The sequence below is a fragment of the Rutidosis leptorrhynchoides genome, chromosome 7, assembly GCF_046630445.1.
Source record: "Rutidosis leptorrhynchoides isolate AG116_Rl617_1_P2 chromosome 7, CSIRO_AGI_Rlap_v1, whole genome shotgun sequence".
NCBI lineage: Eukaryota > Viridiplantae > Streptophyta > Magnoliopsida > Asterales > Asteraceae > Rutidosis > Rutidosis leptorrhynchoides.
The window spans coordinates 25373168-25400098 of record NC_092339.1 but is presented as its reverse complement, the minus strand read 5'-3'; the positions used below and the strand labels follow the sequence as shown (position 1 = coordinate 25400098).

General features: G+C 30.3%; 2 protein-coding genes across 2 annotated transcripts; one reads left to right on the top strand and one right to left on the bottom strand.

The window, feature by feature from the left end:
- Positions 1-1327: 1327 nt before the first annotated feature.
- Positions 1328-4023, top strand: LOC139859040 (E3 ubiquitin-protein ligase SIS3-like). The gene is made up of 10 exons (XM_071847857.1): positions 1328-1356; positions 1437-1475; positions 1573-1639; positions 1831-1904; positions 2307-2445; positions 2544-2636; positions 2735-2800; positions 3176-3295; positions 3395-3508; positions 3598-4023. The coding sequence occupies exons 1-10, from the start codon at positions 1328-1330 to the stop codon at positions 4021-4023; spliced, it is 1167 nt and encodes a 388-aa protein (XP_071703958.1).
- A 380-nt stretch (positions 4024-4403) lies between these two features.
- Positions 4404-5814, bottom strand: LOC139859039 (uncharacterized). The gene is made up of 2 exons (XM_071847856.1): positions 5656-5814; positions 4404-5024 (listed from the first exon to the last, which is right to left on the bottom strand). Exons 1-2 carry the CDS (start codon positions 5812-5814, stop codon positions 4404-4406), a joined length of 780 nt encoding a protein of 259 aa, XP_071703957.1.
- Positions 5815-26931: the final 21117 nt, after the last annotated feature.

Genomic DNA, 26931 nt, shown 5'->3' with positions numbered 1-26931 from the left:
CATTTTGCAAATGAAGCTTTTCTAAATCAACCTACACATCAAAATGAAGCTAATGATGCTAGTAACACATTTAATACATGAACTTTAACGTTTAAACAATATTTAATCACCCAAAACTCAAGATTAAGCACACCCATTTTTCATATTCAAGCTAGTTACTCAAAACAACAAATCGAGCAAACTAAACACATATTCATGTTAGATTTGAGCCATAGACACTAACTAACACCATTTCAAGTCAAAAACACTAAGAACATGAAATCTAGAGTTTTAGAAATGTTACCCAAACGAGATGAAATTGGTACTAAAATGTAGAGGATGATGAGAAGATCACGAATATGTAATTAGTTTTGATGTTTGCTTGCTAGATCCGATTTAGATGATGAATTTGTAAGAATGGAGAAAATGGGGTTCTTGTTCAAGTAGAGAAGAAAGAAAAAGAAGAAAGAAAAGATGTGGTGGAGAATGAGGAAGAGTGTGGAGGTTGGGGTTGACTAGGTCAACAACTAGTTGCTTGTTTGGCCAAATGATAAAGTTGGTCCCTCAAGTTTGAAAGCGGGTGCGTGATTTAACCAAACGAATTATTTTAAACGCTAGGGTAAACGAGAGATGTTATAATTAAATAACGAAAATGTTAAGAACGTTAGTTAACGAAAGGTACGCATATAGATGACGAAAGGATTATTTAAAAAAAAGAACGGCGTTAAAATAAATTAACGGAAAAATGCGGGATGTTACACATGATAACTTGTACTTTAATAAAAACAATATTCATTGAATAAAGGTTGTCCATTTACCCTTAAATTTCACTGAACAGTCACTTCCACACATCGCGTGGGGCTGTGGGGGAGGGCTTTTAGTGCCGATGCTCTCGGATTGGGCCGGGTTTTTTTCTGGTCAGCAGTTAGGGACAGGTTATGTAACTGTGAAAAATAAACGTGTGAGTGATTAAGTCTCCCTGGTTAATTCCGTGTCACTGAGTAAAAAAAATAGTTAATAAAATAAATTTTATTAATAAAAATAACGATATATAACGTTTTTAAAAAAATTAGTATTAGTATTTATGACTAAATTTGACATCACCATTGTATGCGTGTGTCCTTCACTCTCACACACTAGTGTGTGCGTTACTTTCCTTCCCTCCCTCTCTGAATCGGTGGCTTTTTTCGAATTTTATTACCCTTTTTTTTTTATGCATTTGCAATTTAATGCTCAGTCTCTTAAATTTCAACTATTGTATATATATAGAACCTCAAGAAATGATATCCTTTTGCTATCACTTCATAATAATAACTCATCACTCAATCCTAGGGTTTTTTATTCATCAATGGCGATCAGAAACACTGGTTTCAAGTGGTTAGTTTCATTCATTTTACAGTCCTACATTTTTCATAATTCGTCCTCCAATTTTAAACTTTTTATTGAATAATTTGCAGGTACGATGGTTTCTTTTTGATGATGATCGCATTTGGCATGTATCCTTTCTATAATTTAAATTACTTCGTGTGCGTGTATCTATATGTATCTATATGTCAACTGTGTTTTTGTTTTCTTGACGATTTTGATTTATAGAATCATGATTGGCTGGAGTTGGAGACGATATGATAAATGTAGATTGCCAATTCATATGTGGCTAGTGGTTAGTGATTCTATTCTTCGTAATTATAGTATAGTAGTAATATTTAATTTTGGATGATCAATTAATTATTATTGATAATTGATAATTATTTATTTGATTATATGAATAAATGTGGTTGTTAGAAATGTTGCTTGTTTGTGATGAGTTGCGAAATATTAAGACTGGTTGTGCTGTTGATTGTTTTGATTTAGGTTGATTATGCAGTTATTTTCATTTTTCGATTGTTGATGTTTCTGGATAATGCAATTGTAGCTACAATTGGATTGTAAGTCTTCTTCATTCCCCTAATCGATACAGTAATTTATTCATATTCATATGAATAGTAATCAATAGTAATTAGATGCTCTAATTTGTGTTTTCATTAGTCCCAAAACTGATTGATTAATTTAATTTAGTTTAGTTAGTTTAAATATGACAAAGTGAAAGGGGGCATTATTATTATTATATTATATAATTTGCGATCTCTTAATTAATATCATTATCCTTACTATATACGTTCCTTATGATCATACCGATTGTAGTCTATAGATGAGTGATCATTTAAGAACTGTCGTTTTTCTTGCATACATTACTCTCTGACCGTTGTTTACCTAATGTTAAGTCGTTTAACCTAGATTACAAATCGTTCATGATTGAGTAAGTATGATCAAATTATGAATTGGTGCAGGGAAAATGGCTGGCAGTTAAGCGGCAAACGTCTTTTTGAAAGAGTCGTGCTTCTGTGTATTACCTATGCAGTGCTGTATCCGTTTATTTGGGTATGGACTGTTTTAGGGGTTGTTTGGTTTGCTTCTGGATGGGATTGTGTACGTTCATCGTTATTGTGTATTTAATTATTTAATGAAAGTACCGTCATTTTGATTATAATTGTAAAGTTTATACTTGTAAAGTTTTAATTTTGCAGTTGCCTGAGAAGGACCAGTTATGGGGTTTTGTTACATGGTTACTTTTCAGTTTCGGTGGGCTCATTTGCGTTGCTGGTAACTTTGTGAATAAGGTAGTATGATCTTAAATTGTTTAATGTTGCTTCTTCTAATATTCTAATATAATATAATTGTAAAATGATCTTAAATTTTTTGATCTTGCATTTTGCAGTGGTTAATAAGAAGGCGAGCTCATTTAAGGAGGACTCCACGAGGGACTCGTGTTTCAGAATTTAAGGTGATCTCTACAATTATACAAATTCAAATCCCTCTTTTCATTTTCATGAAGTAACTGCGAGCAACTGTTATCAATAAACGCTGCATGAAATTTAGTCCTGTTTTGCATGAAATATTTCGGCTTCACTCATTTTATTGCTTAAAGGTAAGGTATTCACCCTGTATGTCACGTCACGTACAAGTGTTCTCGAGGAAACGTCACCATATTGAATAAATAACTTTGTTTAAATAGCGTTTGAAATATCGTAATCTTGTTTGAAATATGACGTACGTTTATGTGTTGCCTTTTTGACACATACTTTTGATGTTTATGCTTTTAGTGGTATCTTCTTGTTTAACCTAGTATTCTTTTAACAAAGAATTATATCTTGTATAGGTGTTGCTTAACCTGATTCGTCAACCAACTAATTTGGTATATGAAGCTGCTGTTCGTGAGAGTAGATTCGAACAACAAGCCACTGTCTATAATCCAAGAACTGAGATGTGTCGATCCGTGGTAACAACTATATGTTACAAGTATTTTTACATAACTTTATTGAGTAATTATCGCGTTTATTTGACATTTATTATATTTGTTTCTTATTTTGATACGTAGTTGGCATTAGTGGATTCGTTCATTCAACGACTTCCAATTTTTTTTCTAAGAGACATCCCGACCGACTGTAGTGACTGCCCAATTTGCTTGGAAGAGTTCAGTGTTGGAGACATGGTATTTTATTTTATTTTATTTTTTATTAATTTTTTTATGTCGAATGGTTATGCATGACACTTAAACTAATGGAGGGGTTCAATTTTTAGGTTCGTGGCCTACCTTGCGCTCATAGCTTTCATTTAGCATGCATCGATAAATGGCTTAAAGTGAATTTGAGATGCCCTCGATGCCGTTGTTTAGTCTTCCCCATTCTCAGACCGAATACCGCATCTGCAGGCCCAGTTGGCCCTGACCAATCAACGGTCCCAACAACTCAACTCGTGATAACGCAACCATGTAGCATGAGTTACTTTATGAGAATGCAAAGTTTTTTCATGCCAGTCCGACCAGATAATCTACCGGAAGTGGACCCCAGCTCGAGCGCCACCCGTACCTCCACTTCAAGCAATACTGACGCACCACCATGTGAGTCAACCCCAAGCCCGAGCCAGAGTGCAAGTCCCACCTCCGTTTCCACCAATGGTCAAGAAATTGTTGAAATAGTAGGTGAATCCTCGGTGCCAGTTAAGTAACGATTTCGGATTCCGTATAAATTTCCCTTTTAGTGCTGCTTTACATTACAGTTCATATGAGATTTAGGAACTTATTAAGTTGTTTACCTTTTATATTAGAACTTGCTTAACTGTGGTGATTCTGATTACCAAAATGTAATGGTTCCAAAATATGTACTTTATCTAGTAATGCTATATAGGACTTTTATATACCATTCGCGCGGTTATATAGATTTTGATCTGATCATTCATGAGTATGTTATACGTACATGTAGTACTTCGACTCGTTTATAATCAGAGTTGGATTATACTTTACCCCAATGAAAAGTTTCACTTATACAATTCACATTTCAAAATTGTCAAATAAAAAGAAAAACATAAGCTGCAGAAAATGTTGTATGCTACTTGGTCCGAATCTCGAAATGGTTCGGACTCTGTGAACCGGTTACCTCAACTGTAGTATTTTTATCACCTATGTATCCAAGATCGAAGGCGAAATCAAGAAAATACAGCATTGAAACCAAGAAAATGGATGAAACGAACATGGGTATAGCACCGAATAGCCATAAAAACAATGGGAAAGAGAAGTAAAAAGCACGAAGGCCGAGACACCAAAAATAACTTCCTAAGATCACAGTCGAACTGACGTACTCCGTTGTCAGGATTTGGCTGGTGAAATTGGAGATCCTTTTGTAAGGAACATTAATGAACATGCTGGCTTGGTTGAAGCATCTAATTGACTGAACATTCATTAAGAAGGAGACCAAGAAGCAGACTAGTATGCTAAAGAATTTGATGATTAACCGGAACTTGGTATCTTCACCATAAGTTAGTCCAGTATAGTGGTCATTGGGGGTGGTGGTGGTGGTGGTGACGGTACTGGTGTTGCGTCCGGTGGCTCCTCCGCTCATGAGGATGGCGATAAGGGAGCTGAGCATGATGGATGTGGACGCCAACATGGTTGATGCCATCATGCTGTTTCTCAATGTTTGCACTGCTAAAACTCCGGTTTTATATGTGTCCTGCATACATATCACCCCAATTATATATGAGAGATTTTGATATGGCGGGATCTATTTTGTGTTAAATGGTCTAGATTATATGGAAATGAGGAAAATAAAACATGTGTCCTAACTAAAAGTACTCCGAGGTCAGGGGGAGGGGTTGAGTCCCCCAATAAAAATGAAATTTGTAATCCTTTGAGTTACAAAGATTTTAGCTTTTCAATCAACTAAATTGTAGTCTGTATGAAAGAGATATGATCAAAATGGTGAAGACTTAAAAAAATTTGCGAGCTATCACCGTTTCGGTCATCTCTTTCGTACGAATTCAGATTAAGTTCATTAAAAACCCCACACTCGTAAATCAAAGGGATACAAATTTCTATTATATGGTGACCTTAAGTTCAGATCCTCACGTCCGAGAGAGGTCATATGTTGTATGGTATATCACTAACGTTCTAAAATTATATATTGTACGCTAAAATAATCTGGTCTTCTTTGATAAAATATGTGCTAACAATAAGCAAAAGAACTTCATACTTTATTCCACATAAACATATATGGGTTCCACACACACATCCATAATTACATAGATGTGTGTGTGTGTATGTGTGTGTGTGTGTAAATTAGTTTAAGTGTCAAATGTACATACCTCCATCATATAGGTCACCCAAAATCTACGATTAATCGCATTCATACCAATAACAGTGCGAGCAGGGGTGTGACGTATTTGACAGAGTAGCCAAACGTGATACACCACCATAACAAGCAATTCTACTGGCACTAACACAAAATCCAGATCGACCTTCATTTTTAGATTTATAATCGCAGATTGATGACGTCTTGATTTTAATTTGTGAAAGAGATGAAAGAGCTGGTGGTCTATGGGTGTGTACAGAACCACATCAAAAGTACTGCAATAATACTATAACCATATATGAAGTATATGTATAAGTACTACTATTCAACTCCTAGCCCATCGATACACTGAAAAAACAAGACTAGCTGACCATAACCATTTTAAAATTATCACTAGGTAGGTAGGTGTTTGAGTATGATACAAATTCAAAGCGAGCGGAAGCATTTTTAAAATATTACAAAATCATACTCTTTCACGGATCATTGTACAAAACTTTAGTAAACAAAACAAATTAATGAAACCGAACAAGAGAAGATTAGAATGCAACATTGTAGCCCTCTGAAGATCGAATTTGAAAACCCCAAGAAGAGTTCCTCTACACGGTAGACACTCAAAATTCCAACCTTGCTTCGATCTATACCCCTTATTTCCACCAAAACCAAACCCAATTATATGTTTCAAGTATTTTGGTTACTTGAAAATGAGAAAGAGAAATAGCAAAATTGTATGTGTGTTTTGTATCTTTTGTAACCTTATATTTCCAATATCAAGACTTGGTATTATATATTACATAATTGATAAATAATATATCTAGTACAAATATAATAAATAAAGATTTGGAAAAATTTTGCAAAATCAAATCTTTATATAAAATAAGATTTATAAAATCAAATCATATTTTACAAATCAAATCAAATCTTATATCTTATATAAAATATGATTTGCAAAATCTAATCAAATCTCTACATATTTAGATTTGTAAGTATATGTATACACATAAAAAAACTTACTTAATTTATTAAACCATTAACTAATGATTAATAAATTAATTTCCGATTAGAAGGTATATCAAACAATTTACGATTGGCCTTTGTGTGTGACCGAATAGGATAAATGGACTTTTATTATTTAATGTCATGGGCATATCTTCGGAATATATGTACCACGGTCAAACCACGGTCGAACCGTAGCCAACCCGAGAACATATTTCCAACAGTAGGTTCTTGGTACAAGCATGAAACCCCACAATCGATATTAATTTAATCAGATTAAGGAGACTAAATGAGGGTTTGCATGTGACAGGAGCCACATTAATTAGTTTAATTAAGTAAGAACCACATTAATTAGTTTAATCGAGTTAAGGAAACTTAATGAGCAAATGCATGCGAAGACAATGATGTTTCTGCTCTTCCAACAAACTTAAACAATTGACTTAAGGTGTGTTGGCTGAAAGTAGAAGCAGTTAGAGCTGGAGTTTATAGTTAGAAGTGGAGCTTATAGCCGGAGCTAGTAGGATGAAGCTTATCTAAACATTGAAACGAAAAACTGAAACGTGAAATGGAAAATGAAATGTGTATATGAAAGCTGTAAACTAATTAAACTGAAATTTGAAACTCGAATATGGATATTGAAAAGAGTAACTCAAAGAAAAAATTACGTGGGTGGTCCTTATGTTTTACACCATATTTCACGCGACGTCCTTTTTGACATGGATAGTCACAATGGTTTGCAAAAGTTGCGTGGGTGGTCCTCGTCCCAAATAGTCGTTAAAAATTCCGTTAAATTAGAGGTATTTTCGTATGTTATGTTATTTTTTTTTTAACTCATTCTTCAATTTTCCTCCCCACTTCATCTTCTTAAATTTTACATAAAAAAACAAATCAATCAAACAAAAGTCACTACCGTCCAGCACCGCATAACACATGTTACTAGTCATTTTCTTCTTCTCTTTTCATCTTTTTGTCCAGATTTGTTCGTTAAAGCCAACTTGGTAGTACATAGATTCAGATACGTTTGTTAAAGTCAATAGTGGTAGAGTATGGTGAAGATCTGTAACACCACCAATTTCACAATATATTCACATCACAATTCATCGATTCATCTTCGTAAAGGGACGCCAATAAAAAAAGGCGGGTTGATTGAATGAGTTGATTTCGGTTCAGGTGGCTAGTTCAGGTGGTCGTCGATGGGCGGCGATTGTGGTGGTGGTGGCTGTTGACATGTTGTAGTCGGAGTTGCAGGTGGTGGTGGTGGGTGTTGTAGTCGGAGTTGCAGGTGGTTGAACATGGTAGCTGCTTTTGATTTATGATATTTCTTAACGCCAACACTTTTTCAAATTAGTCATTCAGATGTTGTAACGCCCTACTTTTTTCGTTATCTTTTACGTTAAATATTTAACTTTCGTTAATTGGTATTCATGCCACGTCATCTTTATATAATAAAATATGTCCTGACAACTTAAATAATATTCCAATATTAGTTAGTTAATATAAATGTGCGTTTATGTGTTATTACGTTCTTGCACGTAAATGTTAGACTTTTTCTGAATCGTCTCGGTTTCCAAACCAACGATCATTTATTCGTGATTTCTTAATTCCGAAATATTTTTCAAGACATTCCGATGTCATATGAGTTAATAAAATATTCCTATATTTTATTTCGTGTATTTTTATCCTTCTCGCGTAATTTAATCGCGTAACGTTATTTTCTCGATTCGCGTTCTGTTTAATTGTTTGGGCCAACTAGTAAGTCAAAATAAAATATGTGGGCCCCATACAAAGCCATTCGGCCAACCCATCATGCATGGCCCAAGAATTTCCCATTTATATTCTAATTTATAATTTAAGCCCATGTGTTATTTAATTATGGAGATAATATCAAATTAAGTTTAAATTGTATTTTAGAATATATATATATATATATATATATATATATATATATATATATATATACTCCCTCCTAACCCGCCCCCTCCACCCACCACAAAAAAAAAATATATATATATATATATATATATATATATATATATATATATATATATATATATATATATATTAGGCCCAAAATCTTTTATTTTTGTTAACTAGTTATTTGTAGAGGATTTTATCTCATTATAACAAAATCAAAACCTAATCTCTTCCTATTTTCTCTCTAAAAACAATCGGCCTTTTCTCCCTCTTTTTCTCTTGTGACCGTCGTCCGCATACACCATCAAAACACCATCATCAAAGCTTGTTGTCTATCAATTGCTTGAATATTCGGGTTCCTCTCTTCGCGATCTACAATCTCCTTCTTGAAATTTCTCAATATGGGTGTATATCTAAAAACCCTAGCCTTTTCAATTCTTAATTATTTTGATGTTATTATGCATGTATTATAGTTTCTTGTGATTGTGTTTGATTGTGGCTTTGTTAAACTTAATTAATTGTATCAAAAAATCCGTTTTTTGATTTATTAAACAACCACTCTAACTGTGTTTTTGGGATCTGTGCCATGATATTTTGATATGGATTTGTAGCTCATTGAATTTCTTTCATTGAGTAGTGCAATTTTCATATAGGATTCAAGTTGAACGGATGAACGGATCAAAATCTACGCTATATATATATATATATATATATATATATATATATATATATATATATATATATATATATATATATATATATATATATATATATATATATATATATATATATATATAATCCGATCAACTACTGTTCCTCAAGAACCGTGCCTGATATCTCTAAAATATAAACAGGTCCATCATGTCAGGATTGTTGTTTCGACGAATTTATATTTTTGAATCATCAAAATCCGACTTACGGATCAAATCAAACAAGTTTTGATAAAATTAAAAATAAAATATTAATAAAATCAGATCTGGCCTCGGGATTCGTGCCACTTCTGGAACTTTTTGACTTGTTCATTGTGTCGGGAATTTCGTTTAGACGAAAGAGTATATAAGGCTTGTTAAAATCTGACTAACGGTTAAAAAGATATGAACCGATGATTTTATAAAATTATAACTTATCATATATAATTTTTAACTTAGGTTAATTAATATTATTTAATACTTAGGTTACAAAAATTAATAATTGTTATTATATAAAATTATGATTTGTATTTAATAAATCATTAATTTAATATTTATGTTATAATTTAATCATTCCTATAATTAAAACTTATTATAACAAATAATTTAATTATTATTAATAATACGTATATTAATGATAATTAATAATAAATACTTATAATATTAATTAATTATTAAATACTTATAGTATCATTTAATTATTAAGTGTAGATCACTCTGTTCGGGAAATGCCATATTTTGTCTGGTATATCACCAATATGAAAAATAGTTTGTACACTAAAATAACTTTGTCTTCTTAGTAAAACATGTCATATCCAGTTCTAATACATAATTATTAAAGTTCCGTTAGATATAAATATTTTTAAATAATAATATAAACAATCTCAAACACCCGTAAATTTGTATCTCTACTCAAACACCCATAAATTTGTATCTCTACCTTTGTATATCTTTGAATCTTTTCTTGTATCTGCAGGGCCGTAACGTTAAAATTATGGGTCATGAAATACAAACAGCCTTTCATATAAAGCGACGAACATATATATACAAATAATTTAATATGATAAATAAAATAATTGAAACTAGTGTACTTTAAAGAATAGTGGCATACCTTCAAAATTGCAGTTGCAGAGTGCAGAGATAACGTAAATCAACAATTTAGCCTGCGTACAAAAGTCGACTAGGGATTAGGGAACCACGTTTGAGCGTTTATGTACTATATTTCGTTGTTTATGTTTTACTAATTAAAAATTATGGGTCAAGTTGTGACGACCCGGAAATTTCCGACCAAATTTAAACTTAATATTTATATGATTTCGACACGATAAGCAAAGTCTGTAATGCTGAGTCTCTAAAACTTTGGAACTATGTTCATATATTCAATTACCCTCTGACTATTTCCAATGATTCACAAACAATTATATTTAACTTGATGTGCATATATAAATATATATATATATATATATATATATATATATATATATATATATATATATATATATATATATATATATATATATATATATATATATATATATATATATATATTAATTGAAAACATTAAAAAGTATTACGTGTATGATACCGTACATTAAACTTATTGGTTTCCATATCTATTTGATATATTAAACTATCCAAGTTAAAAGATAATGTTAAACGATTGAATTAAAAGATATTTATCAAGTCCCTTAAGGATATGATATTGTTATGGGTCTCTGTTATGAGGTCCACATTGATTTGAGAAATCGTTACTTTTTAACGGTATTCGGAATAATTGGTAATGTGATTTATAAGTAAGAACAAATGTGTCAAATAACGAGAGTTAGACAAAAGTTAGAGAAGATTCCTGCTTAATTTTCAATGCATACTATACAATAATTTCCCCGTGACTTTTGTTAAGATAACTAATTAAACTTTCATACTATTTAATGTGAAAGTAAGAACGTGGAGTGTAAATAACTTAGATGATTGGATATCGACAAGTTAAGTAAATCGATGTTCTATATTAAAATAATTTCATGCACTTAACTATCCATTGGACCTTACCCGACGATTCACGAACAATTGTGTGTAAATAAATATGTAAATATATATATATATATATATATATATATATATATATATATATATATATATATATATATATATATGTGTGTGTGTGTGTGTGTGTGTGTGTGTGTGTGTATAAATATAAATATAAGTGTATATATAATATTTTGAATTAATAAAATACACTTTAATCAATTGGAAAATAAAATGTAAAATAATATATATAGATATAAATTTATAATATTCATTCCATATAAATAATTATGTAGTAATATTAAATTGTTATATTAAAACTAGTATTATTAAGTATTAACATTATTATCATTGTTGTTATCAATTTTTATTATTATTATTATCATTAATAATATTATTAATATCATTATAATTATATTATTAGAATTTTATTTTTATTATTAATAATAGTAACAAAATTATTATATTTATAAATTATAAATATAAATTATAACAGCTAATATCGCGTGTATTATATGTATATATGTATCAATCAGTTTCTATCTTTTTCTGCTTATATGTGATTTTAGGTCGAATAAAACCTTCACTATATATCAATCAATTACCAATAATTGTTCACTTATCCATTATCATTCTCAATCATAAACACGTTACAGATTCTATTAACTGAAGGATTTAACAGAAAAATGAGTAACAAACTTGGTTCCCATGTACACGACCGAGTTAATTCAAAACACGAATTCGAAGCAATCTTCAAAATATAATAATGCAGATGTGTTAGAAATCAACCACTTAATCTATCTGTAAGTTTTCAAACGTTAACTCCTTCGATTGAGCTTGAATTTCAAAGTCAAAGTTTCAAAATTTAAAAGTCAACAATTGTTCTTCATTAAAATTCGAATTCGTTTTTATGATTCAAGTTAAATTAATGGCTGAGAAAGATTCTAGGAGTGAATTGAAACCTATTTCGTGTTGTGATATCTATCCAAAACGTTCTAAAAATCAAAATTGAAGTTTGAGTTGTTCTTCATTTTCACGATGTAACAGCAGGTTTTTTTTTTTTTTTTTTTAACAAAAGTATCAATTACAGATAGTTTACAATTATGTTTCAAATCTTGATTCAAACTTCAATTCGTTATTTTGATGATTAATCGTGTCTCTAGTCGAAATAAGTTATGAAGATGAAGAAGAAATTTAATAGGAAATAGATACGGGTAATATATAATTCAAGAGAGAAATAAATCAGGAAAGTGAATATGGCTGGATGGTTAAAAGTGTTGATGCGGGTAAGCGAGAGGTCTTGGGTTCGAGCCCGGTTTGGTGCATTTCTTTTTAAAAGCTTTTTAGAAGGTAGATTTCATTACCATTATTATTATTATTATTATTATTATTATTATTATTATTATTATTATTATTATTATTATTATTATTATTATTATTATTATTATTATTATTATTATTGATATGCTATTATTATTATTTATTAATGTTAGTGTATTACCAATTATTATCACTATTATTAGTAATAAAATGTTTACTAAAGTTATTAACATTAAGATAGTTTATATTATTATTATTATTATTAATATTATTAGTATTAACATTATTAACATTATTATTTTTAGTATTATTATAATTGTATTATTATTGTATTTATTAGTTACTATGATTACAAATATATTAATAACAATTGTATTATGACATTAACAATAAAAGTTGTTATGGAAAATTTTAGAAAATGCAGTTATAAGTCTAGAAATTAAATGCGAAGATTATGATCACCATGAATATGAATATAATGATTTTTAGTAATACAATTAAGATTACAAATATAGAAATTTTGATATTATTATGAAAATGATTAAAATTTTAAGTTAAAGGAATCATTAAAATTATTATAATTATTGTTATCATAATTATTATAATACAACAAAGTATCATTATCATTATTAATATCATTATCCTTATTAACAATATTATTCTTATTACTAGTATCATTATTATTACTAATATTAGTATTATCAAAATTATTAATTTCACAAACAAATGATCTTTATATAAAAATATATTTAATATATATAACATAACTATATTAATATTTTTATATATAAAATGGAGTTATTTAATTAAATAATAAAATATATAAGTTATTGATATAAAATCATGTCAACAATAATAATATGTATATTTGTTCGATTACAGTTACGTGTGTTAATATATATACAAATGATATAGGTTCGTGAATCCAAGGCCAACCCTGCATTATTCAGTATCGTCGTATGAATATTTTTACCACAAAATATTGTATCGTGAGTTTCATTTGCTCCCTTTTTAAATGCTTTTGCAATATATATTTTTGGGACTGAGAATACATGCGCTGTTTTTATAAATGTTTGATGAAATAAACACAAGTACTCAAAATTACATTCTATGGTTGGATTATCGAAATTGAATATCACCCCTTTAGCTTGGTAACCTAAGAATTAGGGAACAGTACCCCTAATTGACGCGAATCCTAAAGATAGATCTATGGGCCTAACAAACCCCATCCGAGGTACGAATGCTTTAGTACTTCGACTTATTATTATACAGACGAGAGGATTCTATTTTGGGGATATTCTATATGCATCTTGTTAATGTCGGTTACCAGGTGTTCACCATATGAATGATTTTTATCTCTATGCAGTTTGCGAAATGCCTGATATGAGATGTATATTTATGAGAAATAGAAATAAAAATCTTGTGGTCTATTAAATTAATGGAAATGATTGTTTATGATAAACTAATGAACTCACCAACCTTTTGGTTGACACTTGAAAGCATGTTTATTCTCAGGTTGAAAGAAATCTTTCGCTGTGCATTTTAAAGGTTTTATTTGGAGTCATTCAAGGCATATTTTAAAAGACGTTGCATTCAAGTTATTGAGTTCAATCAGGATTTTTATTAAGTAAATGACAGATTAGGTAATTTATAGTTTGGATATTATGAAATGGTATGCATGCCTGTCAACTTTCGATGAAATGAAAGTTTGTCTTTTAAAAATGAATGCAATGTTTGTGAAAATATATCATATAGAGGTCAAATACCTCGCAATGTAAACATATGTTATTGTATTCGTCCTTATGGTTTAGGACGGGTAGCTTCATGTGGTATCAGAGCTGGTTTAAGCTGTTTAATCGTCTTAATCGTAGCGGGGGTTCTCACAGTGTTACCTGTGACGAAGCATTGGCTCTTACTCCTCCCGGTCCGATTATGGTTGGCTTTGCCGAGAGGCAGGGCTGTAAAATTAGTGTCTGAGGTACGCTCAGTGGTCACCAGGCGGTTAGCTGGGAAGACACTGAGTGGGATGCGTCCCCACACTTCATGTGGTATCAGAGCGGTGGTTTTAGCGAACCAGGTCTTGCATTAGTGTGTCTAACAGATAGTTATTAAGATGCATTAGTGAGTCCGGACTTCGACCGTGTCTGCATATCAAAAAGTTTTGCTTATCATTTCTTGTCAAAAAATTACTTGCTTATCATTCTTAGTCTAGACACGTCTTACTGCATTGATTGCATGAATAGTGTATAGACAAAATTCATATCTTAGCGTATCTGCTAATTCATATCTTAGCGTATCTGTTACTGTAAACTTTGACTGACATATTCCGTAAATTCCTCCGTAATCTACGAATTCTTTTGTTCTATATATATAGATATTCTATGTAATAAGAATACCATCTGATAGCCGGAAATCATTTCATATCAAAAAATCCTTTATTCAATCGTACAAAATGGAACCCGCCACTAGTTCAAGTCCCTCGGATTCCGATATAGAGTTTTACTCGAGCTCCGAAAGCAGTGTGACCGGAATGGATCAACCAATTAGCCATCATCTATTCTGGATGAATTGGGGATGGGTTCGTAGCCTACTTATATATATAATGTGTATATATATATATAAATTATAAATTAACTTATAAATGTTACATGTAGAAATTTATAACATTTCATTCTATATGAGTATGTATATGTTAATAATAAATTATTATATAAATATTAGTAATATTATTACTATTATTATTATTATTATTATTACTTTCAAAATTAATATCAATATTGTTAATATTATTATTTTAAATATATGACAGTTAGATATGAAATTTGATACATGTAATTTACTATATCTTAACTATTACTAATATTATTATTAGATATTATTATTACTATCATTATTAATATTCTTGATAGCATTATTATTATTATTATTATTATTATTATTATTATTATTATTATTATTATTATTATTATTATTATTATTATTATTATTATTATTATTATTATTATTATTATTAGAATCATAAATAACATTATTATTAATAATTATTACTATAATGTTATTATTAGTATTTATTAATAATAACAGTATTATTAATAACTTATATTTATTAATTAAAATTAATTATAAAAGATAAAGAGTTAGATATGCGTAAGATAAATATATATATATCTCCATCTGTATTTTATCTGTTTCTGCTTTTCTATTACTCTCGTGAATAAGTGTCTGACCCATCTTTTACAGTATAAATCAATCAACATATGTTTCTGAGAATCAATCGTTCATCATCAACATCATTTACACACTACTACAATCAATCGCATATGTTTTTATTTTATTTTTATTTTATTTTTTTTTCTTTTTATCCCTGCTCGTATAATTTTTTTTTTTTTTGCTCTTAATTCGAAAACGAATCAATCTTCAAAATCTAAGAGTGCAGATGTGTTAGGAAACCTTTACTCAATCTTTGTTCAAAGTTTCATTCCTCAATTCTTGGTATCGAGTTTCAATTTCGAAGTCAAAGCTTGGGTTTAAATAGGTCAAATTTTCTTTCTATGAACGAATTCGAATTCTCTGTCATGAATTAAGTTAAATTGATGATTTCTATAGTTTCTACGAGTGATTTGAAACATAATTGGTGTTATAATCTTTGGTTAAAACATTCTAAAAATCACAATCAATATTTTTTTTCTCCTCTTCAAACCGTCGGCCAGCAGAGTTTTTTTATTTTTTATTTTTATTTTTTCAATTAATAAAACATTTGATATTGTTGGTTATTATTATGTTGTAGTATTTAAATCTCTGTTTGATGTTTGATTAATCCCGGTCAATCTTAAAAATTTTGATGAAGAAGATGATGTAAGTCGAATCTGACATAAATAAATACAGTTGGGTTAATATCTCAGAAAGACAGAGTTGGAGTAAGGGTTGAGGGTGTGTTTGAGTGTTCGAGAGGTCTCGGGTACGAGCCCCGTCATGGACAATTTTTTTTTTAGAAAAGCTTTTAAAAAGGGTATACATTTTTTTCTTTCATTTCAATTATTATTATTATTGTTATTATTGTTATCATTAATTATTGTTATTATTAATATGATTATAAGTATTATTATTATTATTAACATCATGATTATTATTATTGCTATTAGTATTGTTATTATTAGTATTATAACTATTAATATTATTATTATTACTAAAGGTGTCAACTAGCAAATATTATTATTATCATAATTAAAATTACATTATAATTATTAATATTATGGTTAAGTTAATTATTATAATTACATTAATACTGCAATTACATATTATTATTATTTAAATGAGTGTTATTATCATAACTATAATTATTATTATCACCATAAATATTACTATTAAGGTTGTTATTATTATTACCACTAATATTACTATAAGTATTACTATTAGTTTCATTAAAAATTAATACTTGTATCATGATATAATTAATAGTATTATTATTATTATTATTATTATTATTATTATTATTATTATTATTATTATTATTATTATTATTATTATTATTATTATTATTACTACTACTACTAGTATGGTAATTATTATTAGTATTATAATTATAATTATCATTATAAGTACCATAGTCATTATTATGATTATTATCGTTATAAGTATTAGTATTTATATTTATCATGAGTATTATTATATAATTAGTAAAACCGTTATTATAATTATCATTAACAATAAAATTAATATTTTTACATTTATTATCATTAAAATCATCATTATTATTATTAATAGAATTATTAACATTATTATCTTATTAATAATATTAGGTATTATAATCATTTTTACCACTAATAATATTATTTTGGTATTATTATAACTACTATTATTAATATACAAATGATATATTTAATACATATAATATAACAAAAATTAATATTTTTATATACAAAATGAATATATGAAACATATATATACTGTTAATATAAAAAGGTTATAATTAATAAATTTATATAAATATTTGTTCGATTACAATTATGTATATTAATCAATATACAAATGATATAGATTCGTGAATCCAAGGCCAACCCTGCATTGTTCAATGTCGTCATATGTATTTTTACTACAAAATACAGTATTGTGAGTTTCATTTGCTCCATTTTTAAATGCTTTTGCAATATATATGTTTGAGACTGAGAATACATGCGTTGCTTTTATAAATGTTTTACGAAATAGACACAAGTACTTAAAATTACATTCTATGGTTGGATTATTAACCGAATATCGCCCTTCAAGTCTGGTAACCTAAGAATTTAGGGAAATGGCCCATGATTGACGCGAATCTTAAAGATAGATCTATGGACCTTGACAAGTCCCATTCGGGGTACGAATGCTTTAGTACTTCGAGATTATTATACAGACGAGAGGTTCTGTTTTGGGGATATTCTATGCATTAAGTTAACGTCGGTTACCAGGTGTTCAATTCATATGAATGATTTTTATCTCTATGCAGTTTGCGAAATGCCTGATATGAGATGTATATTTATGGAAAAATTGAAATCTTGTGGTCTATTAAAATGATGGAAATGATTATTTATGTTAAACTAATGAACTCACCAACATTTTGGTTGACACTTTAAACCATGTTTATTCTCATGTACGAAAGAAATCTTCCGCTGTGCATTTGCTCATATTAGAGATATTACCTGGAGTCATTCATGGCATATTTCAAAAGATGTTGCATTCGAGTCGTTGAGTTCATCAAGATTATTATTAAGTCAATTATATTTAGATATATTATGAAATGGTATGCATGTCTGTCAACTGTTGATGTAATGAAAGTTTATCTTTTAAAAACGAATGCAATGTTTGTAAAATGTATCATATAGAGGTCAAGTACCTCGCGATGTAATCAACTATTGTGAATCATTTATAATCGATATGGATTTCATCCAGATGGATTAGGACGGGTTATGAAAGTTGGTATCAGAGCGGTGGTCTTAGCGAACCAGGTCTTGCATTAGTGTGTCTAATTGACAGTTGTTTAGATGTATTAGTGAGTCTGGACTTTGACCGTGTCTGCATGTCAAAAGTTTTGGTTATCATTTCTAGTCGGAAATCATCTGCTTATCATCCTTAGGAAATTACCTGCTTATCGTTCTTAGTCTAAACACATCTTACTGCAATGATTGCATGAATAGTGTATAGATAAAATTCGTATCTTAGCGTATCTGCCAATTCATATCTTAGCATATCTGTTACTATAGACTTTGCCTGACAACTTCCGCAGATTCCTCCGTAACTTATGGGATTTTAGTATTATATATGCATATGTAAATTACGTATTGTAGGGTACTAATCTACATCCTATAATCTATTTCTTATCAAAAATACTTCATCTGATCGTATGAGATGAATCCCTCAACCGGTTCGTATTCCTCGGATTCCGACAGCTATTTCAATATGGAGTTTCATCTAAGCTCCGAAAGCAGTGTCACCAGAATGAATCAACCAATTCATCTGATGGGTTCGTAGTCGACTTAACTGATGGAGACGAGAAGAAAACGATCCTTTCCACCAACCAACTTCACCTCTTGGTGAAGAACCTGATGCACTTATCGGCGAACCTATCTGAAACACCATTTTCACACTCATTTCCAGAGTATCTCGCCACGATTATATTCTATCTAAAATTCTAAATCTTATTCATCCACTCGTCCGAACCGACAATCATCCCGGTATAATAGAAGAAGTCAACGAGCTTCGCGCCCGAGTTGTAGCTTTGGAAAATATAGTGCAAAACGTACCAGCTTCAACAACATCACCGGCACCAACAGTATCACCAATATCTATACCAGTACCACCAACAACCCAAGTTCAACATCTCACACCTCAACATCTCATTATGTACCTCTAGCATAATCATTGTTCTATGTATCATTCTACATCAATTATCTTCATTCTTCATGGCGATTATGTAATCTCTAATGTTATAGAGATTATGTATTCTAGTTTTGACGGTAAACCAAATGAGTTTAATACTATATTAACTCATTAAATCCATGATTACATATGCAGAAAATATATATGTAGGTATATTTTCATAAAGATTGTAATTAAAAATTCTTTCGCACAAACGGTTAATGGTAAAAATATTTTAACGGGTAGGTAATACCCGAGGAATATTTAGATTTCACATTAATAAGTTACATTGTACGCTTTTCGAATCTGATTCAACAGTCATTTACTATCCTACTTACATCTACAGATATACGTATCCGTTCACCGTAGAATAACCATTTTCATTCAATTTCATATTCGGATTTTGACCTATCAAAATCCAACAAGTGGCATAATGAAGAAAACATTTGACAAAATAAAATTTGTTAGAAACAGACAAATTAACTATGAGGAATCTTGTTAAGAATTCACGCTAACAAAATCCTAGCTAACTGTTCCTAGCTAACTGTTAATTCCGTATTACATTTGTTTATCGCAATTTATTTATCGCAATTTATTTATCGCAATTTATTTATCGCAATTTAATTATCGCAATTTTAACTCTCGCAATTTTATTTATCGTCATTTAATTTCTGTTATTTATTTTACGCACTTTAAATATCGGGACATGTATACAAGGTTTTGACATATCATATCGACGCATCTATATATATTATTTTGAATCACCATAGACACTCTATATGCAGTAATGCTGGAGTTAGCTATACAGTGTTGAGGTTGATTCTACAATAATATATATAGTTTGAGTTGTGATCGAGTCTGAGACGTATAGGGGTCACGACATGTATTAATTAATTCGACTATTATATATTAAACTATATATGAATTATTGGACTGTTACTGTAGACTATCGACTGTGGACTACCAACATTGGACAATTAAAATGAATTAAAATATTGATTATAACATATGAAACTAAACAATTCTTCAAGTTTGCCACTTGATTTCATCTTAAACCTCATTTGTATCTTGACGATTACAATCTGCATTCAAACCTTTCATGATTCTTGAAAACACCTCAATCGAGAGGATGAACCAACCGCACTTCATCTACGGAAGAAAAGATCGATGCATGTAATTATGCACCTGAAAACACTTGGAATCTGAATAAACGTTTATCACGTATTTGTGCTAATTTCTTTAGTATTATTATTACCCAAAATAACTTGGCAATTCCTTTAAAAGTAGCAAATTTTGTCACAGCTCCAACAAGTCAACTTCGACTTTTCGTTCTAAACAACCTTATTATAACCTTGATATATATGTGTGCTCTTTAATTGTTACCGGGAAACCTTTTATATTCCACCATATTACCATCAGCGTTTAATCATCTAAAAACACAATTCTCTTGAAACCACCTCGGATTTATAACAGATGATTCAAATATGATAGCATTAAATGCAGAGAAAACAGCAAAATTGTAGATGGTCTAAACGGCCGAAAGTTTGATAATAAAGAATGGAGTGTTGGGAACGCTCGATAAAAAAATTTGATAATGAAAAACAGAAGGAGACTCTGAACAAATCAAAAGGAATAAACTTGTACATAAAATCCTGATGATTCTATATCTGATGAAATCTTTAGCCAACACCATGCTTCAGAATCTAAACCCTTACGAATAAATCTTCTTCATCATCCTTCAATATTAGAAATTCCAAGATATCATCGTATCTATCATTATAAATATCCTCCATATTTCTGAAGATATTTTTATAATTATTCTTATCTGAAATCATTAATCTATTCGTGCTATCAGTGTTACATCATATAGAAACTGTTAGTTTCTATATTCTGTAAACTTTCGAGCTTAAAATATGAATGTTATTGAAGTAATGTTGGGAACTGATGCATGAGTTAGTATAATATAATGACACTTGATCAACGTGATTATATTACAGTAAGTCATGCTGAGTTTCTAAATGGAATGTGATGATTCACAGATCATAACGTCATCATGTGCCATTGTGATGACCCGGAAATTTCTGACCAAATTTAAACTTAATCTTTGTATGATTAACATTTCCGACACGATAAGCAAAGTCTGTAAAACTGAATCTCAAAATTTTTGAACTACTTTCATATATTCAAATACCTTTCGGTTATTACTATAACTTGAAAACGTAGCAATGTATTAATTGTTTGATAAAGTACATTAAACTTATTGGTTTAAATATTTATTTGAATATATATGATAAGTTGGAATATTAATTATATGAATAACTTGCGACGTATATTTAAAACGTGTTTATGAATGTTGAAAATATATATTAACTTGGTCATAAAATGATTTGTTATTATATATATATTAACAAATAGCAAGACAATGATTTATAGAAGTAAATGACCAAAACACTCGAAAGTTTAAGATACACTTTGAATGATATAGTTTATTGATAATTTAAGACTATATTTTGACAAAGGTACGAGTCACAAAACGTAAATTGCGAGTTTTCTAAGCGTACAAAAATGCATTCGAGAAACCGGAACCGGGACATAAGTCGAGTGACAACGTACGAGTCATCGGAACGAAAATTACAAGTCAACTATGCACATGAATTTAATATAATATATAATTAATTATTTAAATTAAATATATTATATATATTATATTAAATTATGTCGACAAACAAAATTACAAAAAATATGTGAGCTGGATCTGACGGCCATGCGATCGCATGGCAAATAGGCATAAAACCCATGCGATCGCATGGGCATCAGATTCCAAAAAGTTGCCTATAAAATGCCAGTTTCTGCTCGAGTTATATTTACACCTATATTACTCCCTCTGTAATATTATTATTATTTATTATTTATATTAATATTATTAATATTATTATTATTATTATTATTAAGATTATTATTATTATTTATTTTATTATTATTAGTAGTATTATTATTATTACTAATTATATCACTTAAAATACTACGACGAGGTCATGAGCGTGTCACTTTCAAAATGGTTTTCAAGCGGGATAGAGCTAAGAAAATTATGGGTTATTGCCAAGGAGGTTATGGGTAATGTTCGGGGGTATATTTGTGAATCAAACCTAGTGTTTATCATCTCCGTTGCGTCTACGTACTTTCCTACAATATTGAATCTCAATATTGATACGTAAGCACTCATATTTAACTTTTATATATTAATTGTGTATCCATGTCTAGTGCTCGAGTATATATATTTATACATACTTGTATTCTAAATTTCGTCGTTAAACAGTTTATGATGAATCACCAATTAAATACATATGTTACTGATAAAAGGTATATGATATGCATGTTTTTGGAAAGCTGGCGAAAAATCAATAACTTTTCATTTAGAAATCGCGTAATTTCGGTGAACGAATTAAAAGATATGATCAACTGAATTATGATTGACATTGATTGAAATTACTTTTGAAACTTGTTTGCAAGAATGATAAATTGGATTTTTGAATATTACCAGGCAAGTAAATGAGTCCATATATAAGGCACATCTCGTTTTGTTGAATTATTGTCAAAATTGACTTTTTGAAACGACTTTGGATAACTTTTGTATGTCGATCTCGAGCATTAGGATTGTTATACACTATGACCTGACCTAGCTTGATAGACATTTATTGACCAACATATGTTCTCTAGGTTGAGATCTACGGTTATTTGGTAATCCGAGTTTCGATCACATTTTGGTGAACGACTTTATATGCTGCTAAGGTGAGTTTTATATGATCCCTTTTACTCTCTACATTTTTGGGCTGAGAATACATGCAAATGCTTTATTAACTGATTTACAATATTTATATGTGTGAGTTTCATATGATCCCTTTTACTCAATATATTTTTGGGCTGAGAATACATGCGACTGTTTATAAATACTAAAAATACTAGATTTATATGCGCGAGTTTCATTGATCCCTTTTTAATTGCTTTTGCAATATATATTTTTGGGCTGAGAATACATGCACTTTATTTTAAACACAATGGATACAAGTACATACTAAATTCTACACTGAGTTTGAATCGAAAATCCCTTAGCTTTGGTAACTAGTAACTGCCGGTTATAAGAACTGGTGGGCGCGAGTAGTTATATATGGATCCATAGGGCTTGATATCCCCGTCCGAGCTAGAGCGCTAGCCTTTTAACGGACGTATGCTATTTGATAAGCGTACACGTTGGTTTGCGTGTATTATTAAGATGATTATACAAAGGGTACAAATTATAAATACGTTAAGTTTAGTTACCAGGGTGCTCAATTTCATAGAATATTTTGATAAACGTTTCTGGATGAAACAACTGAAATCCTGTTATCCACTTTTATATGCAGATTATGCGAAACACTAAAACTATGAACTCACCAACCTTTGTGTTGACACTTGTTAGCATGTTTATTCTCAGGTTCCCTAGAAGTCTTCAGCTGTTTGCTTATATGATAGACAAGCTATGTGCATGGAGTCTTACATGGCATATTTTTCAAGAAAACGTTGCATTCACCAATTCATCACCATGTACCTTATTTAGACTGCATTGTCAACGGAAGTACTGTTGTAAACTATTATATAAGGTGATTGTTTATATGTAGAAATCATCAGATGTCGAAAACCTTTGATTAATATTCATTTATGGTGTGCCTTTTCAAAAGAATGCAATGTTTATAAAACGTATCATATAGAGGTCAAATACCTCGCAATGAAATCAATGAATGACGTATTCGGCCAAATGGATTTGGAGCGATCGTCACAGTTGGTATCAGAGCGTTGGTCCTAGCGAACCAGGTCTTGAATGAATGTGTCTAACTGATAGTTGTTAAGATGCATTAGTAAGTCTGGACTTCGACTGTGTCTGCATGTTAAAAGTTTTGCTTATCATTTTTTGTCGAAAATTACATGCTTATCATTCTTAAGTCTAGACACGTTTTACTGCATTGATTGCATAAATAGTGTATAGACAAAAATTCATATCTTAGCGTATCTGTTACTGTAAACTTTTCCTGACATCTTCCGAAAATTTCTCCGTGATTTATGGAATTTGGTATTATATATACATATGTAAATTATGTATTGAAGAATACCAAACTAAATTCTATAATCTATTTCATATCAAAAATCATCTATCTAATTATACAAGATGGATCCCATATCTAGTTCAAATTCCTTAAATTCCGACAGCTATTCCGATATGGATATTCTCCTGAACTCTGAAGAAAGTGTAACTGGAATGGATCAACCAATTAGCCATCATCTATTCTGGATGAATTGGGGATGGGTTCGTAGCCTACTTAATTATTGGAGACAAGAAGAAGGTGATCCCTTCCATCCACCACATTGCCCTCTTGGCGAAGAACCTGAAGCACTTACCGGCGAACCTGTTCGTAATACCATTTTCTCTCTCATTTCCAGAGTATCTAGTCATGATTATATACTATCTCACATTCTAAATCTTATTCGTTCGCTCGTCCGAATCGACAATCATCCCGGTGTAGTAGAAGAAGTCAACGAGCTTCGCGCTCGGGTAGTGGCTTTGGAGAATATGGTGCAAAGGTTACAAGCATCAGCAGCATCACCGGCATCAACAGTACCACCGACAACAACACCAACAGTACCATTACCACCACCAACAACATCCGCATTGCAAACCTCAACTTCACAATCTGTTCCACGAGCATCAACGTCATACGCACCGTAGTTACCAAGAAATACCAGCAACAATAACCGATGAAGTATTAACTCATTTTCCCTGAAGAAATTTTATGTATATTTAATATATATGAATTTTGAAATCAAAATAAATCTTTTCGTACCAAGTTATTACGTGTGAATCTTAACTGGTAGGTACTACTCGGTTAATTCATATTACTAATATGCTATGATGTACATACTTCGTTAATGACTTAACCATCATTAACTACAATCTCTGTTTCCAACTCAATGAATTCCATTTCATAATAAACTAAGTATATTATTCAATTATATGGTTGATTTTATACTTTCATCTTCGATGTATTTGAAACTTTCTAGAAAACATCATTCGTACCTTGCGAAGTTAGCAAGAGTTCCATGAGCACCAACATGATTCACTGAGAAAATATCAATAAAACTGAGTATTGATTACATTAGTGAAATACTCCGTAAAGATTATTAAATCTTTAATGTTTTATTCATTTCTAATTCAAGTCAAAAATCAAATGAGCTTAATATGATATTAACTCATCAAATCTGTATTACATCTGAAGAAAATATACATACATATATTTTCATAAAGACGGTAATAAAAATTCTTTTGTTCAAAATATTACTTGTGAAATCTTTAATGGGTAGGTAATTCCCGGGAAATATTTAAGTTCACAATTAATATGTTACACTGTACATTCTTCAACTTTGATTCAAAAATTATTAACTATGCTCACAGCGATATACAATCGTTTCCATACAAATTCAATTACATATTCTGATATTGACGGATCAAAATCCAAGTCAAGATTTAACGGGTGACATCATTCTTAGGTCTCTACATCTTTCAAAGCTATACTTTGACTTCAAAAATGTGAAAGATCCTTTAGCATTGTTATTACTGAAAATAACCTTGCAATTCCTTTCCAAAAGTATCTAGTATTATCAACCGTTCAACCAGTCAACGACGACCTTTCAGACTTGTAACTTTGGCATATACGTTTTTGTTACTGGGGAACCTTTCATGTTCCACCACATTAGCAGTAAATTTACCAACAACTTCATTGATCTTTGACCTTCCGAAAAATCCTTATACTCATTGAAACCGTATCATGTACTCATCCACATCTTGTAACGGCAATTGCCATACCAACTATCAGGAATTAGCAATCAGTATTTTGAAATCTTGTAGCACGTCTACGCCAACAGTTATATGTGTACATATAACGTCTACCTCTTGGACTTACATACTTTGAATGTGAAGTTTCCGAAAAACACCCCAAACTACGAAACTAGTTCTTCGAATTTTGGAAAAATGTTGATGAAGCAGCAAAAACTGTAAACGACCTTAACAGTCAAAAGTTTGATGATAAAGAATAGTATGGTGGTAAAGCTGAGAAAAAGAGAAAGTTTGGAACTGGAAAACGGATTGAGCAAAGTATGAAAGAGGCTGTGGATAAATCACAAGGACGAAACCTGTCTTCAAAGAATCCAAATGATTCAGTATCTGTTGAAGCCATTAACGAATACCTTGCTTCCGAATCTAAACCCTTGCGGACAATATTATTCATCATCCTCTGATATTAGAAATTCTAAGATATCATCGTATCTTTCATTATAAATATCCTCCATATTTTTGGAGATAATTTCATAATCATTCTTATCGAAAATCAATTTTCTCTTTACGATATCTGTGTTACACCATAAAAGAAACTATT